Raw genomic sequence first — 16,349 nt, forward strand, 5'->3', positions numbered from 1 at the left:
TGTCACTTCCAGCTCCCCATGCAGGAACATGAGAGAAACATGAGAGAAACCTCCCACAGGATGGTAACACATCAGGGCATCCCCTGGGCAACGTCATTGCAGACAGCCAATTTTCTCACACCAGAAGAGACTTGCAATTTCTCAAGTCGCTCCTGACACGAAAAAAAAGATGAATTGTAAACGAAGTGTGGCCTCACACTTCCCCAAACCATCTCCCATGCTCCCCAAACATCATTTTTTTATTTAAAAAGTCCAAAACTGCTTTTTTTATTCGTAGATACTTAATAAAGATACTTAGAGAGGAGATAGACTCAGAGTTGTTAATGCTCTGAATGAAATGATTCAAATCATTCCAAATTAGTCCCACCAAAACAGCCCACTCTTGCTCTTCATCAAGAGCAAGTAACTCCTTTCATTTCTGCCTTTGGCTGTTCCTATCACTTGGGAGAAATTCCTGCTGCTCTTTGTCATCTCCAAACCCACAGAGAAGGACCTCTGCTTTTTCTCCCCAGCTCTTGGCAAGAATAACAAAGGCAATACGAGCCTTTCCTCCCAATCATGCTGAAAACTGAAGGGAGTAAGAAACAGTAATGGTTCTTGTGCTACTTCAGTTTCAGCATTGGCAAGAAAGCCTGAATGGGCATCCTTCTTATCAGAGGGCTGTGGCACTTGCCCATCATGAGCTGCCAAATATGCTAAGGGTGCCTGTCTGACATACAATGGATGCTCCTTTCTTATTAGTATTTATAGCAGTGATGAGTGCTGCATGATGTCGCAGCAACTCAGCCAATTGTGTGGGCCTTGAAAGTGAGTGGTGCCTTTTAGCATCTCCTGTATAATATACATGTATGTGCCATATTTATTTATTTCTTCAATGTGTATTTCTTGCATAAATTCAGGAGCTAGGAAAAAACCTTGGATATTCTTGCGTGGGGTCCTCAAATCCAGTTGAACAGCAGGAGAAGCTGAACACTTGGCTGCAGGAAATGGACAAGAAACAGCTGGAGACGTGAGTTGGTGTCTCTCTTTTCAATACGAGGAGTGAGTGACTGGTTTCTTGTTCAGCCTGGGGTTTTATATGCTGTTATGAATATGGAGTACATTGTTAGTTCAATCAATTTTGCAGACATTTCAGCACTTACAAAATATTGGTTGCTTACCTGTAACTGTAGTTTCCCGAGTGGTCACCTATGAATTCACACATCCCCACCCATCCTCCCCACATTTAACAATGTCATGCCTCAGGACTTCTGACTGCTTTTGCGGCAAAAGAACTGGGCAGTGGCCCCGCTATTGGGCTATTTATACTGACGGGGAGAATGGGCGGGGCTACTCGCCCATAAAATAGTCTCGAGAATGTCCGTTGCTGCCTGCGCAAGCGCAGGAATATACCAAATGTGTGATTCACAGCTGACCAGCTGGGAAAACTGCTTTTTTCTATGGGAGTGGATGGAAAGAAGGTTCTACCCTGAATTCTATGATCTTTCAGAGATGGTTCTCTCTCCAGTTGAATCTTCATGGTATTTTTTTTCTCACTCCAGCCTAGCAATTACTATCCTTCGCATAGCCCAAAAGCAGTACACTCTTCTGAAAACTTCCAACCTTCTCACCTCTGAAATGAGAGATGAGTTTGAAGAACTGGACGGCTTGGTGCAACAAGGATCTTGCAAAGTCCCTGAAATTTCCATGGAGGAGCAAGTCAGGAAACTAGAGACAGATACCCATGTCAGCCTGGACCAGAACATGGAGCAGATTGTGGATAAAGGTAATCTTTATGGAGGGAGATATGGAGTGTGTCACCGAATTAGCAGGGAATTGCATTGTTTTTCTTAGACAGATCCTGCATCTCTTAGGATGTCGGGTTTCATTACTGTTTTGTGGCTTCTTTTCAGCTGTCGTTCCAGCTGCGCTTTCCACGACTGATCGTGCCAACCCAGAAGCCAGTCCTGGAGTTTCCCCTGTCTTCGCGATCCCAAGTCCTTCCTTCAAGGCACCTTCCCACCTAACAAAAAAGAGGAGGAAGTCAACAGAGCCCTCATCACCATCTGAAAGTAGCACCCCATCTGGCCCAAAGGGGCGGGCTAAACGTCGACGAAAGGCAGACCCTTCTCCCCAGCAAGTGGACAACTTGAAGGAATGGGCTGCTCTTATGCCCATGGAGTCCACCAGCACCCCCATTGTAGGGAAATCAAAGTCCCAAAGGCCGACCAGTTGCCTTTCCTCGCAGCCCTGTTCTTTGACTGAGACGAAGAGACGAGTGCCTTTGGGCACTTCGGCAGTCCAGAATTGCACTACTCCAATGCCCCCGCCATGCCTGAACACCACTTTTGACCTTGGAGAGGATCCCTGTTCTTCAAATGCAAAGTCCAGTGCTCCTGCATGCCCTGCCTGGGAAAACATTCCACATTTCTCTCACCCCAAGGGGGCACCGTTCATACCCAGGTGGGTAACAGGGAGTTGTGGCAAACGTATCCTTGCAGGGTGCATTAGGCTCCATTACACTTTGTGTTCCTATTATTATTATTGTTGTTGTTGTTGTTGTTGTTGTTGTTAGTAGTATTATTTTACTGACACAAAAGCACAGTATGTCACAGCAAACGAGATCTATATGCTGGATTTCGTATCACAAAATCACAAGACGAACACTTCCCAAGTGTCCAGGACTGTGTGATGTATTTTCGAATGATGCGTGCAGATCCAAGTAAGGTGGTCTTTTGCAGTTGACAGATCGTGATTTTGTCAATGTTTATTGTTTCCAAATGCCGGCTGAGATCTTTTGGCACGGCACCCAGTGTGCTGATGACCACTGGGACCACCTGTACTGGTTTATGCGAGAGCCTTTGCAGTTCAATTTTGAGGTCCTGATAACGGCCGAGTTTTTCCTCTTGTTTTTCTTCATTGCGGCTGTCACCTGGTATGGCGACATCAATAATCCAGACTTTTTTCTTTTCCACAATCGTGGTGTATTGTGTTCCAAAACTTTGTCAATCTGGATTCGAAAGTCCCACAGTATTTTTGCATGTTCATTTTCCACAAACCTTGCGGGTTTATGATCCCACCAATTCTTTATTGCTGGCAGGTGGTACCTGTGACATAAGTTCCAGTTAATCATTTCGGCTACAGAGTTGTGCCTGTTTGTAGTCCATCTGTGCAATTTTCTTGCAACAACTGAGGATATGATCCATGGTTTCATCAGCTTCTTTGCACAGTCTGCATTTTGGGACATCAAAATAATAATAATAATAATAATAATAATAATAATTTATATCCCGCTACCATCTCCCCAAAGCCCCTGGTGGCTCAGTGGGTTAAATCGCTGAGCTGCTAAACTTGTTGACCGAAAGGTTACAGGTTCGAATCAGGGGAGCGCTGTCAGCTCCAGCTTCTGTCAACCTAGCAGTTCGAAAACATGCAAATGTGAGTAGAGACGTGATGGATTAGTTATCTGGATGTATTGATGTTATATTGATGTATTGTTATATTGATTTAGTTGCCATGATTACTGTTTTAAATGCTAATGTTGTGCACTTTGTATACTGATTTGGTTGTAAACCGCTCTGAGTCGCCTACGGGCTGAGAGAGAGCGGTATACAAATGAAATAAATAAATAAATAAATAGATCAATAGATACCGCTCCAGCGGGAAGGTAACAGCACATGACCTTGGAGTTGTCCACGGACAATGCCGGCTCTTCGGCTTAGAAATGGAAATGAACACCAACCCCCAGAGTCAGACATAACTGGACTTAATGTAGGGGAAAACCTTTACCTTTACTTTACCTAGTTTGCTAAAGGACACGACTGGACCTAATATCAGGGGAAAACCTTTACCTTACTGACCATCTCCCCGGAGGGACTTGGGGCAGCTTACAGACAGCACACGAAAGTGCCATAAACCACATAAAATATAGACAAAATACAACAACAACTGCAATAAAATAGTATCAAATTAACATAAAATAACATTCACAAAAGATCAATTACAAGAGATAAAAACCCAACTCAGTTTAAAATAAAAATACCCTATAAAAAGTAATGAACGGTGCTGGTTAGATAATGTGTTGGGACAATGAACCAAAGAAATATTACAGTAAGATGTGGAAAAGAGTGGCATGCACATACTGCTTACATTAGTACTCAAATGGAATCACTGGGAATGGTTAAGTGGGACTGTGGTCTTGTTCAGTTTCTACAGCAAAGATGGTCTACCTTTGGGCTCTTTTGCTTTGCATATGGTGGTGGGTCAGCAGTCATAGTGAAACCAGGCCTTGTGGTGCCCTTTATCTGATGAGGGCACACAGCCAAAACTACCTCTCCATGGTCTTGCATTTACCATCTCTTATGGGTCTATTTCAGAGCCTCCATGCCAGTGTTCACCATGAAAGGGTCTTCCATCCCTCGGCCATCATCCTTGACTTCTAAAGCGTCAACTCAGAAGAGGAGGCACACCACAACGTAAGATTGCCTTTGACTTCAAAAGTCAGTTAACAGAGTCCTCATTAATCAGAGACTCTTGACATGTGCCACAAAAACTAGACTGCCCCACTTCAGGCTACCAGTGGAGATGTTGAAACTTCTTACTGGGCCAAAACAACTTCCATAAGTTAAAAAAAAAACTTGTGAGAGGACAGAATGGTTTTTCTTGATGTTCTAGTGTTTGTTTGTTTTACCTACAGGGATTTAAAAAAAACACACACACAAATGTATGTATGCCTTTTTTCTTAAATGAGACTCAGAGTTTCTCACAACACTAAAAACAATACAAATTACAATTTAAAGCTAGAAAAAAAAAATCCAGGGATCATTCAGAAGGAGCAGTCTCCTCATTATAGCCTGAAATGGCATAGTACACTCTAATCCTTCATTATGTTACACATACTTTTGAGTCATTAGCAGGAGGGATTTACATTAATTAAATAATAATTAAAGTATTATTATTATACTGACTAGCTATCCCCTGCCACGCATTGCTGTGGCCCAGTCTGTGTATATGTTTTTGTGTGTATATATTTGTGTATATGTGTATATATGTGGTTTTGAGCATGCGTTGTAATGTATTTTTTTGTTTTGAGGCTTTTAAAGTCTTTTCAGTGTTTTTATGAGTGATGGTCACTCGTTGGCCTGATATGTGTATTGTGTCCAAATTTGGTGTCAATACGTCCAGTGGTTTTTGAGTTATGTTAATCCCACAAACGAACATTACATTTTTATTTATATAGATTATTATATTATAATAATACATCTAATTAAGGGAAGACAGCAGGAGTTATTACTATTATTGTATTATCAAAGGTTTTCATGGCCGGCAAACCATTATTATTATTATACCTTGCTTTTCTCTCTTCATTGATATATTATCTATATAAATAAAAAAATATTATTTATATAAATAAAAATGTAATGTTAGTTTGTGGGATTAACATAACTCAAAAACTACTGGATGAATTGACACCAAATTTGGACACAATACACGTCTCAGGCCAACAAGTGACAATCACTCATAAAAACACTGAAAGACACAGCAAAAGAGACTTAAAAAACAAAAAACAAAAATTAAATTACAACGCATGCGCATATATATTGATATATTATATACAATATAATTATTTATAGCAATAATAACATTGTAATGTAATAGTGCTATTATATTATATATAATATTAATAATGTCGTAATATAATATATTGTATATTGTATATATTACAACTCAAGATATAGTACAATATATTTTATATTACTAATAATATAATATGCAGGTAGTGCATTACATATATTGTTTTATAATAACATAGTATAATATAAATATAATATAAATATAATAATATGATAATTGTATATTATATATTACATATAATATGGCTGATAATATTGCAGTGTAACATGTTATTATTTTAATGTAGATGTGGATTTGTTTTTGGGATTTGGGGAATTGAGTTATTTTTGTCTTTGTTCAGCTTCTCACGGCATTGAATGCTTGCCAATATCTGTTGCAAACCGTCCTGGGAGATAGGGCAGGATATAAGTTCAAAAATATTTATTTATTTGTTTGTTTATCTATTTTTAAAGTCTCTAAAACAGTCCATGGCAGCAAGCATTCCGAAGTGGTGATCATTGTGCAAATATATGCAAAAATGCTATACTTGTTCAATTCCAACAAACAGGATGAGCCCTACCATGAAGTTGAGGGAAACAGCTACCTTAGTCAATGGAGTTTTGGTTTCATGGAAGAGTAGCCATTTTTTACTGAACTAATTCCTGATGTGTATTTCCTGCTGAGGGAAGAGACTTATAACATTTTATTTATTTATTTATATTTTAAATTTGAAATATTATATTCGGGGACTCAGTGCGACTTACAAGATATATATACATACAATATATTATATTATTAGCATAGCACAACTTCAGCACCACATGTTACTATATTGTACTACACCAGGGGTTTTCAGCCTTCCTAATGCCACGACCCTTTGATACAGTTCCTCATGTTGTGGTGACCCCTAACCATAAAATTATTTTAATTGCTACTTCACAACTGTAATTTTGCAACTGTTATGAATTGTAATGTAAATATTTGATATGCAGGATGTATTTTAATTTACTGGACCAAAATTGGCAAAAATACCCAATAGGCCCAAATTTGAATACTGGTGGGGTTGGGGGGGGATCGAGTATGTCATTTGGGAGTTGTAGTTGCTGGGAATTATAGTCAACCTACAATCAAAGAGCATTCTGAACTCCATCAACAATGGAATTGAACCAAGCTTGACACACAGACCTCTCATGATCAACAGAAAATATTGGAAGGGTTTGGTGAGCAATGACCTCAAGTTTGGGAGTTATTGTTCACCTACCACCAGAGAGCACTGTGGACTCAAGCAATGATAGATCTGGACCAAACTTGGCATGGATACTCATTATGCCCAAATGTGATGACTGTTGGAGTTTGAGGAAAAATAGACTTTGACATTTGGGATTTGTAGTTGCTGGGATTTATAGTTCACCTACACTCAAAGAGCATTCTGAACCCCACCAATGATAGAGTTGGGTCAGACTTCCCACACAGAACCCCCATGACCAGTGGAATATACTGTGTTTTGTGATGGTCTATGGCGACCCCTCTGACACCCTCTCGTGACCCCCCCAGGGGTCCCGACCCCCAGGTTGAGTAACACTGTACTACACCATTATATTGTAATATTATTAGTAATATTACATGTAATATAAAAGATATAATTATAATATTGTATTATTATTAGTAATATACTGTATTACATTATTATATTATATTATATTATATTATATTATATTATATTATTAGTCCAGTACAGGAGACAAGGTGGAACTGCCTTCCTGCCCCCCTCTCTCTTCACTCTGGCCCAAAGCAAAAGTTGATTTTCTGCTTCGGGTGTTCAAAAACCTTGACTGCCCCAGGTTACTCTGCATGTTAACTAGATAGGAAGAATGACTCTTTATTGCTCTGCCTCAGATAGCAAAATTTCTCAGCTGGTGCTACTGATAAATATACGTTTCTTGATTGTGGATTGTAGTATGGTGAGGACTTATTTCTTATTTCCCTCTTGGTTTCTTTACTTCTCTTTTCAGCTCTGCCTCCCAGTCTCTGGGTGCACCACGCAGCCGCATTGCCCGCCCAAGAGGCACTTCCGTGAAGTCTTCTCAGGCTGGGAGTGCATCAGGTAATTAGGCTTCAGTCCTTTTCAGGTTGCAGAGGTCTTCAGATTTCTTAATTTCCTTATAAGACAGAATAAAGACCCACAAATATTTGTTGAAAAAAAATAGTTACAAAACTGCTCTACAGAGTGCATGTCTGTGCAAAAGAAATCGAGGGAGGGTTTTAATAGGAATTGGGTACCTTCTACATTTCAAATTGTTTTCCAGTGTTTTTATTAGGTTTTCAAAAAGATGTAATTTTTAAAAACCCACTGTACGACCTCCCCCTACTCCTGTAGCCTCACCCTTTTAAAGGAGCCCCCACTGGCGTAGTGGGTTAAACCCCTGTGCTGGCCGGACTGAAGACCGACAGGTCGCAGGTTCGAATCTGGGGAGAGGCGGATGAGCTCCCTCTATCAGCTCCAGCTCCTCATGCGGGGACATCCCACAAGGATGATAAAAACATCAAATCATCCAGACGTCCCCTGGGCAAACGGCCAATTTTCTCATACCAGAAGCGACTTGCAGTTTCTCAAGTTGCTCCTGACACGACAAAAAAAAAACCTTTTAAAAAATATAAATAAAATAAAAAACATAAAAGACATTAAAAATACTTGACTTCACTGAAATCAAGGCATCTCTCAAAATATTAGTTTGTACTTCTAGTCTAATTGTTTTAACTGCTGCTAAGTTTGAACAAATATGGTTAAAATCCCTACTTATTCATAAGTGTTATCAACACAAAGAATGTAAAAATTTGCACTAAAATTCAGTTATTATATTTCACATCTCAATGTCCTCCAACTTTTTTTTAAATAGGTTAATTTTACTGCATTTCTACAATTTTCCCCAATATGATATCTTATTGTATTTCCTCATTCATTCATTCATTCTTGTTGTTGTTGTTGTTATTTCTTTCATCTGAACCCACATTTTAAAAAAATCCATTTTATTTTGATTTCCAACAGTCTGTTATTTATCCATATACAACAATTTCCCTTTTGCAATGGGTTATCCCACCTACCCTCAGATAATTTTAATGCCAACTATTTGAACATTTTAAATGTTATTCAATAACTGTATATTTTTATCTCAATACCCCTCCCCCTCCAAGAATTCTTCCTTTTGATCAGGAGTAATTTTACTAATTTTACTAATTTTCAACAATTTTATCTATTATGTTATCATCAAACCATCATCTTTCTCAAAAACCCATTTCATATTGCATTATGCTACAAATATGGCTCTGTGTGCCTTCAGAGCACCACAGAAGAATGGGATATGTTGGTTCTGAATGTGCAGTGAGCAAACTTCCAAGCTAGTCTTGTTCCTCTAAGACTGAATCTACACTGTTATATAATCCAGATAATCTGCTTTGAACTGGATTATATGGCAGTGTAGACTCATATAATCCAGGTCAAAGCAGATAATGTGGTTCATCTGCTTTGATAGTCTGGATTATATGTCAATATAGATCCAGCCATAGACCTGTTCTTCCAAGCAACCCAGTTTCCTTCAAAAATTACCTTCCTTGCGGTTGTTTTGTCACTTTAGAATAGAGGCAGGCAATTAGGTATTGCTGGACTGCAATTCCCACTAGCAATTACCCAGTCTAACCAGTGGTGAAGGCACCGGGACTTTGTCACAGCTGGCTGGGAGTCAGCAGCATTAAGATCACCACTGACCGAAAGGTCATGAGTTCGAAGTCGGAGTGAGCTTGCTGCCAATTTGTGTAGCTTGCTGTCGACCTTTGCAGCCCGAAAGACAGTTGCATCTGTCAAGTAGGAAATTTAGGTACTGCTTAGGCAGAGAGGCTAATTTGACTAATTTGCAAGGCCAATTAGTTAAATTAGAGAATTAGTACTTCATCAGTGTCACAAATGGACTGTGAAGTGGCAGCTCCCCTGGTGGCCAGAATACCCTCTTGAAAAGCTGGAATGTTGAATAGCCTCTGAGTGTCTGTCTATATATGTAGTGTGTCTATGGCATTGAATGTTTGCCATGTATATGTGCATTGTAATCTGCCCTGAGAAGGGCAGAATATAAATACTGTAAATAAATAAATAAATAAATGGTGGTTGCAGTGTTGCAAAATCTGAGGAGCTGCCAGTTATCAACCTGTGCCGTCAAGCTGGTGCTTGTGCGGGAAGCCACCTCAAGTTATCAGTTATAGCAGGAAAAAAAAGAAATCCAGAATGCTTTCGGTATCTTGGATCAACTCACTTTGCTCGACATTTCTCAATTTAATCTATATTCTTCCAACAGGACAACCTCCTGCATGGAAATGGCGCTAGAAAGGCACTGCATCTCTTGGAGAATCGGGCCGCTTATCTCTGGATGCGTCTCGTGTCGAAAATATTGTAAATCTGTTTTCTCCCAAAACATTGCCCAGCACTATTGGGGACCCCCAAATCCTCTTTCTCTATGCATATATATTTTGAATAACATTAATTACCTCACTTTACTCTTGTATAAGCATATCTCGCGTACGTAGAATTTGCGAACAACATATATTTTTAAATAAACAAGAGAATAAAAACAGAAACAACAAATCTTGGGTTTTAGGCTTTGTGCTGGATTGTGTTTGTGACTAGAGTTTACTGAGTCTATGTGATGAAGGGGTCCTCAAAACTTGAAAAAGACACAGAGGCCACATATGTTTTCAACCTCTTGAGAGACTTACCAGGTAGAAGGGTTAAGTAGCTTCTTGTATTCTTCTCCTGGCTGTAGCTTTCTTGCATTAAGGGGGAAAAATAGAAGCGAAAAGATATGTTGAAATGTACTGTATATACTCGAGTATAAGCCTAGTTTTTCAGCCCCTTTTTTAGGCTGAAAAAGCTCCCCTCGACTTAAACTCGAGTCAAGGTTATTTATTATTTTACTCTGTTATTAGTATTATTTATTATTTGATCTTTTTCTCTATTTGTTATTATTATTACATTTACAGTATTTTACTCTATTATTATGGCAAAACTACGGTGAGGTGGATCTGTAATTGGTTAAGTGGACGAACACAGAGAGTGCTCACTAATGCTTCCTCTTCATCTTGGAAAGAAGTGACAAGTGGAGTGCCGCAGGGTTCCGTCCTGGGCCCGGTCCTGTTCAACATCTTTATTAACGACTTAGATGAAGGGCTAGAAAGCATGATCATCAAGTTTGCAGACGACACCAAATTGGGAGGGATAGCCAATAGTCCAGAGGACAGGAGCAGAATTCAAAACGATCTTGACAGATTAGAGAGATGGGCCCAAACTAACAAAATGAAGTTCAACAGTGACAAATGCAAGATACTCCACTTTGGCAGAAAAAATGAAATGCAAAGATACAGAATGGGTGACGCCTGGCTCGAGAGCAGTACGTGTGAAAAAGATCTTGGAGTCCTCGTGGACAACAAGTTAAACATGAGCCAACAATGTGATGTGGCGGCAAAAAAAGCCAATGGGATTTTGGCCTGTATCAATAGGAGTCTAGTGTCTAGATCTAGGGAAGTAATGCTACCCCTCTATTCTGCTTTGGTTAGACCACATCTGGAATATTGTGTCCAATTCTGGGCACCACAATTCAAGACAAGCTGGAATGTGTCCAGAGGAGGGCGACTAAAATGATCAAGGGTCTGGAGAACAAGCCCTATGAGGAGCGGCTTAAGGAGCTGGGCATGTTTAGCCTGAAGAAGAGAAGGCTGAGAGGAGATATGATAGCCATGTATAAATATGTGAGAGGAAGCCACAGGGAGGAGGGAGCAAGCTTGTTTTCTGCTTCCTTGGAGACTAGGACGCGGAACAATGGCTTCAAACTACAAGAGAGGAGATTCCATCTGAACATGAGAAAGAACTTCCTGACTGTGAGAGCCGTTCAGCAGTGGAACTCTCTGCCCCGGAGTGTGGTGGAGGCTCCTTCTTTGGAAGCTTTTAAGCAGAGGCTGGATGGCCATTTGTCAGGGGTGATTTGAATGCAATATTCCTGCTTCTTGGCAGGGGGTTGGACTGGATGGCCCATGAGGTCTCTTCCAACTCTTTGATTCTATGATTCTATGATTATCATTATTACATTTATTATTTTACTCTATTTACATTTATTATTTTACTCTATTAAGCCAGTCAACGTGGTCCCAGTGGTGATCGGCACACTGGGTGCAGTGCCTAAAGACTTTGGCCTGCATTTGAACACAATCGGCGCAGACAAAACTACCATCTGCCAGCTGTAAAAGGCCACCTTACTGGGATCTGCACGCATTATTCGTTGATACATCACATAGTCCTAGACACTTGGGAAGTGTCCGATGTGTGATCCAATTCAACAGCCAGCAGAGTGTCTGCTGTGGACTCATCTTGCTGTGTTTCAAATCATCATCATCATCATCATCATCATCTTTATTTAGATCCTGCTTTTCTCCCTGACGGGACCCAAAGCAACTTACAACATATTAAAATCCTGTAACAACAATCCAAATACATCGATGATAAGTATAAAATATCATAAAATAAATAGTTTATAACCACTATAATATATATTCACATATAGAGGAGGAAGGGGACATGTAGTGTCAATGTAGAGTCAAGACTGCCACCTGCAGTTCACTTATGGCTTGCAGAGACACACAGCATCTCACATCTTTCTTTTCTTGCACCCCACCTCGGGAGTAAATTGGGATATAAATGAAATAACTACATTTCTGTTACAAATAAAAGCTTGATGGATGAGTGGCAGTTTTATAAGGAAAATCTGACATAATCTTTAATATCTATGAAACAAGAGCTGTGAAAGTTATTTTCTTAAACTAAAAGTCCTAGAATCCCAACAACGGATATGACAAAAAAGTCGCTTTTCTCAGCTTGTCCTCAGAAGCCAGTCCCATTGTGTTTAGCAAGATTGACTCTGTATTGTCGGAGGCTTTCATGGCCGGAATCAACGGCTTGTTGTAGGTTTTTCGGGCTGTATGGCCATGTTCTAGAAGCATTCTCTCCTGACGTTTCGCCTGCATCTATGCCAGGCATCCTCAGAGGTTGTGAGGTCATAGATGCAGGCGAAACGTCAGGAGAACGTCAGGCAACACCCACCCTGGACATTCCACAGATATATAGACTAGGCTTGTTTGATTTTATAAAAATGGTTCAAAACTTGTTTCAGATGTAGGGGCGCTGGTGGTTCGATTCTAAAGTCAATTCCGATTTTCACAGAATAAATATTCAAAACTTTTCGAAACTTCTGAGACTTCCGAATCCTTTTGTTAATGGCTTGAAAGTGTTATTTCCTGTTTCATTGGGTGGTCTTTACTTTGAAAGTAGTTGTTTTACTCCAGAAGCCGGGGAAAGCAAGCGGAGGAAATTCCTTACTTCTCTTGTTTTAAACTGGCTTCTCTGGCTTTAAAACTGGCTTCTCTGGCTTGAGCCGAGGCCAGGAAATTCCTTTCTTCCCTGGTTTAAAACTGGCTTCTCTGGCTCGAGCCGAGGCCAGGGACCAGAAGTGGGGAAAAGCAAATGGAGGAAATTCCTTCCTTCTCTGGTTTAAAACTGGCTTCTCTGGATTTAAAACTGGCTTCTCTGGCTCAAGCCGAGGCCAGGGACCAGAAGTGGGGAAAAGTAAATGGAGGAAATTCCTTCCTTCTCTGGTTTAAAACTGGCTTCTCTGGCTTTAAAACTGGCTTCTCTGGTTTGAGCCAAGGCCAGGAAATTCCTTCCTTCTCTGGTTTAAACCTGGTTTCTTTGGCTTTAAAACTGGCTTCTCTGGCTTGAGCCAAGGCCAGGAAATTCCTTCCTTCCCTGGTTTAAAACTGGCCTCTCTGGCTTGAGCCGAGGCCAGGAAATTCCTTCCTTCCCTGGTTTAAAACTGGCTTCTCTGGCTTGAGCCAAGGCCAGGAAATTCCTTCCTTCCCTGGTTTAAAACTGGCTTCTCTGGCTTGAGCCAAGGCCAGGAAATTCCTTCCTTCCCTGGTTTAAAACTGGCTTCTCTGGCTTTAAAACCGGCTTCTCTGGCTTTAAAACTGGCTTCTCTGGCTTGAACCAAGGCCAAAAAATTCCTTCCTTCCTTAGTTTAAAACTGGCTTCTCTGGCTTTAAAACTGACTTCTCTGGTTTGAGCCGAGGCCAGGAAATTCCTTCCTTTTCTGGTTTAAAACTGGCTTCTCTGGCTTAAGCCGAGGACCGGAAGGAGGGAAAAGCAAAATCATTTCCGACTCACTTTATGAGTTGTAACAAAAATGGCGGAAAAAACTTCAGAAGGGCAAAGGGACTTCCAGTTTTCTTAAAAACTTCAAAATCGCTTCAAAAAGGTAATTTTTCCGACTTTATTCTGAATTACGAAGATTCTGACGGTACCTAACCATGCCTAATATAGATCCCCACATGCCTTTTTTCCAACAGACCTCACAACCTCTGGGGATGCTTGCCACAGATGTGGGCAAGGCGTCAGGAGAAAATAGTTCTGGAACATGGCCATAAAGTCCAGAAAACTCACAGCAACTCATGGAAAGTAATATTTCCCTGCCCCGCAAAATCTCTTTAGTGATCAATTATTACTTCCCATTTCTGTCCCTCCAATTGTGATTTACTTGCAAGAAAGGAATCTGTTAAACTGCACATTAAAGTTTGCCCAAACATTTGCTGGAACAGTGGTGCTAAAAATCGTGTTGTCAAAGGCAACGGGAAGAAAGGCCCCAAACAGCCCTATTTATGAAATCTTCTCATTGTCCTAAGCGCATTAAGCAGCCTTAATTCCCTGATGTATCGGTCCCTGATGCAACCGCTTCTGACAGCCCATCGTCCGTCTTCAGCTAGCCCCAGGATCAGTGAAAGATCTGTATCTGAACATTTTCCCTCTGGGGAGATGTACCCACCCCACTCCGCAACGCACAGGCTCCCGCCATGCCTGACCTAGTTTAGAAGAGGGCTTGTCTTGTCGAGAAAACTGGCTGCAGATGGGGCCCGGCTTTGCATTGTTAGAGGCAGCAAGATTATAATTAAAACTTCCAACTCGCTTTGAGTTGGTGCCGCTCATTAGGTGGCAGTGGGAGTGGATGATCCAATTTTGCCTCTGCTGGCTGAAATAAATGGCATTTTTTATTGTGGTTTGGGAGAGGGCCTTGCAAGAGACATTCCCCCCACGTATATCCCCACTTGCCTAGGCTGGGTAGGGGGAAATATCTGGGGAGATTTAGCAGAGGCTTTAGCGGCTCACCCCAAAGTCCTATATATTCCCTTTCTTTTTTAATACACTCTCACATCGCAAGCCGACTCTTGCTCAAGCGCTAAGCCGTCACCTCTGAGATAACAAGCCTGCTGAAGCAGAATGGAGGGACGCCTGTCTTGGTTCAGTCCTCTTCTCCACCTACAATCTTTGAAGGTGTCACAGAGATGCAATTAAATACTACAGCTGTGTGTGTCAAAGCGTGGTGGGAGAAGGGGGGTGAGACCTCTCAAATACTTTGATTTATTAGGGAAATGTGAGCAGTATCCAAGCCATTTTAAGCATGATGAGGTCCAGTAATTTCTGACGATAAAGTTTTCCATGAAACTGTGATCAGAGGTGACCCCCCCCCCCTTCCCAGGACTCAGGGAATTCATAGTTTTGCCAAGGACACCAGGCTGGAATGATCCCATAATCTCTTATCTCTCCCCCATGTGGGAACCTAAGGCTTTTTCCATGGCCCCACATGGAAACACCCCTGTAACCCAAACTTTATGAACTTTTATGGACTTTGGGGGTCTGACGTGACTTTCCCTTAGACCAGTGTTTCTCAACGGTTCTGGCCCAGCCTACCTATCCAACGCATCTCTTCCTACGAACCCTCCAGGAAGTTAAGATCATATGAGGAGGCCCTGCTCTCGATCCCGTCTGCTTCGCAAGCACGCTTGGTGGGGACGAGGGACAGGGCCTTCTCTGTGGTCGCCCCTCGGCTGTGGAACTCCCTGCCTAGGGATATTAGATCAGCCCCCTCCCTCCTGACTTTTCGGAAGAAAGTAAAAACCTGGCTCTTTGAGCAAGCATTTGGAACCCCAGAATAGATAGTCAAGCTTGAGATGAAGAATGACCCAGGAACGGCCAAGACGATGAAACGGATGAGGATTGGAATGAGAGGATATAGCTCTTTTTAAATTGTTATTCCACTGTCTTTTTTGTCTAAATGCACTTAACTGTTTTTGCTGTTGTATTGTATTGATGGCATCGAATTGTGCCAATATGTAGACTGCCCTGAGTCGCCTGCGGGCTGATATGGGCAGGATATAAGTGATGTAAATAAATAAATGTAAATAAACCCGGGGATTGGGACCCCTGGAGGGGTCACGAGGGGGTGCTAGAGGGGTCTCCAAAGACCATCAGAAAACACAGTATTTTCCGTTGCTCATGGGGTTTCTGTGTGGGAAGTTTGGCCCAATTCTGTCACTGGTGGGGTTCAGAATGCTCTTTGATTGTAGGTGAACTATACATCCCAGTAACTACAATTCACAAGTGCCAATGTCTATCTTCAAACTCCACCAGTGTCCACATTTGGGCATATTAAGTATCTCTGCCAAGCAGGCATGTAGCCGGGGGGGGGGGGGGGGGGGGGGGTTGGAGGGCTTCACCACCACCCCCAAAATTCTCATGGTGGTCTACGAGAAGGCCTTACTGGTACATTATTTAAACTGTTATGTTTCTTCATATCATGATCTGATCGCCCTGCTCAATATATCCCATATGCATG

At 41.3% G+C, this 16,349-nt stretch overlaps 1 protein-coding gene across 1 annotated transcript in view; it reads left to right on the forward strand.

Moving 5' to 3' along the window:
• The window catches only part of KIF18B (kinesin family member 18B), a 49,091-nt gene extending 38,869 nt beyond the window's left edge, over positions 1-10,222 (forward strand). The window contains exons 11-16 of the mRNA XM_060781196.2: positions 900-1,009; positions 1,542-1,765; positions 1,893-2,442; positions 4,356-4,454; positions 7,605-7,696; positions 9,936-10,222. Coding sequence (XP_060637179.2) covers positions 900-1,009; positions 1,542-1,765; positions 1,893-2,442; positions 4,356-4,454; positions 7,605-7,696; positions 9,936-9,964 — 1,104 coding nt within the window. The 3' untranslated portion in view covers positions 9,965-10,222. The remainder of the gene's footprint in view (positions 1-899; positions 1,010-1,541; positions 1,766-1,892; positions 2,443-4,355; positions 4,455-7,604; positions 7,697-9,935) is intronic.
• The last annotated feature ends 6,127 nt before the right edge of the window (positions 10,223-16,349 follow it).

The sequence above is a fragment of the Anolis sagrei genome, chromosome 6, assembly GCF_037176765.1.
Source record: "Anolis sagrei isolate rAnoSag1 chromosome 6, rAnoSag1.mat, whole genome shotgun sequence".
Lineage (NCBI taxonomy): Eukaryota > Metazoa > Chordata > Lepidosauria > Squamata > Dactyloidae > Anolis > Anolis sagrei.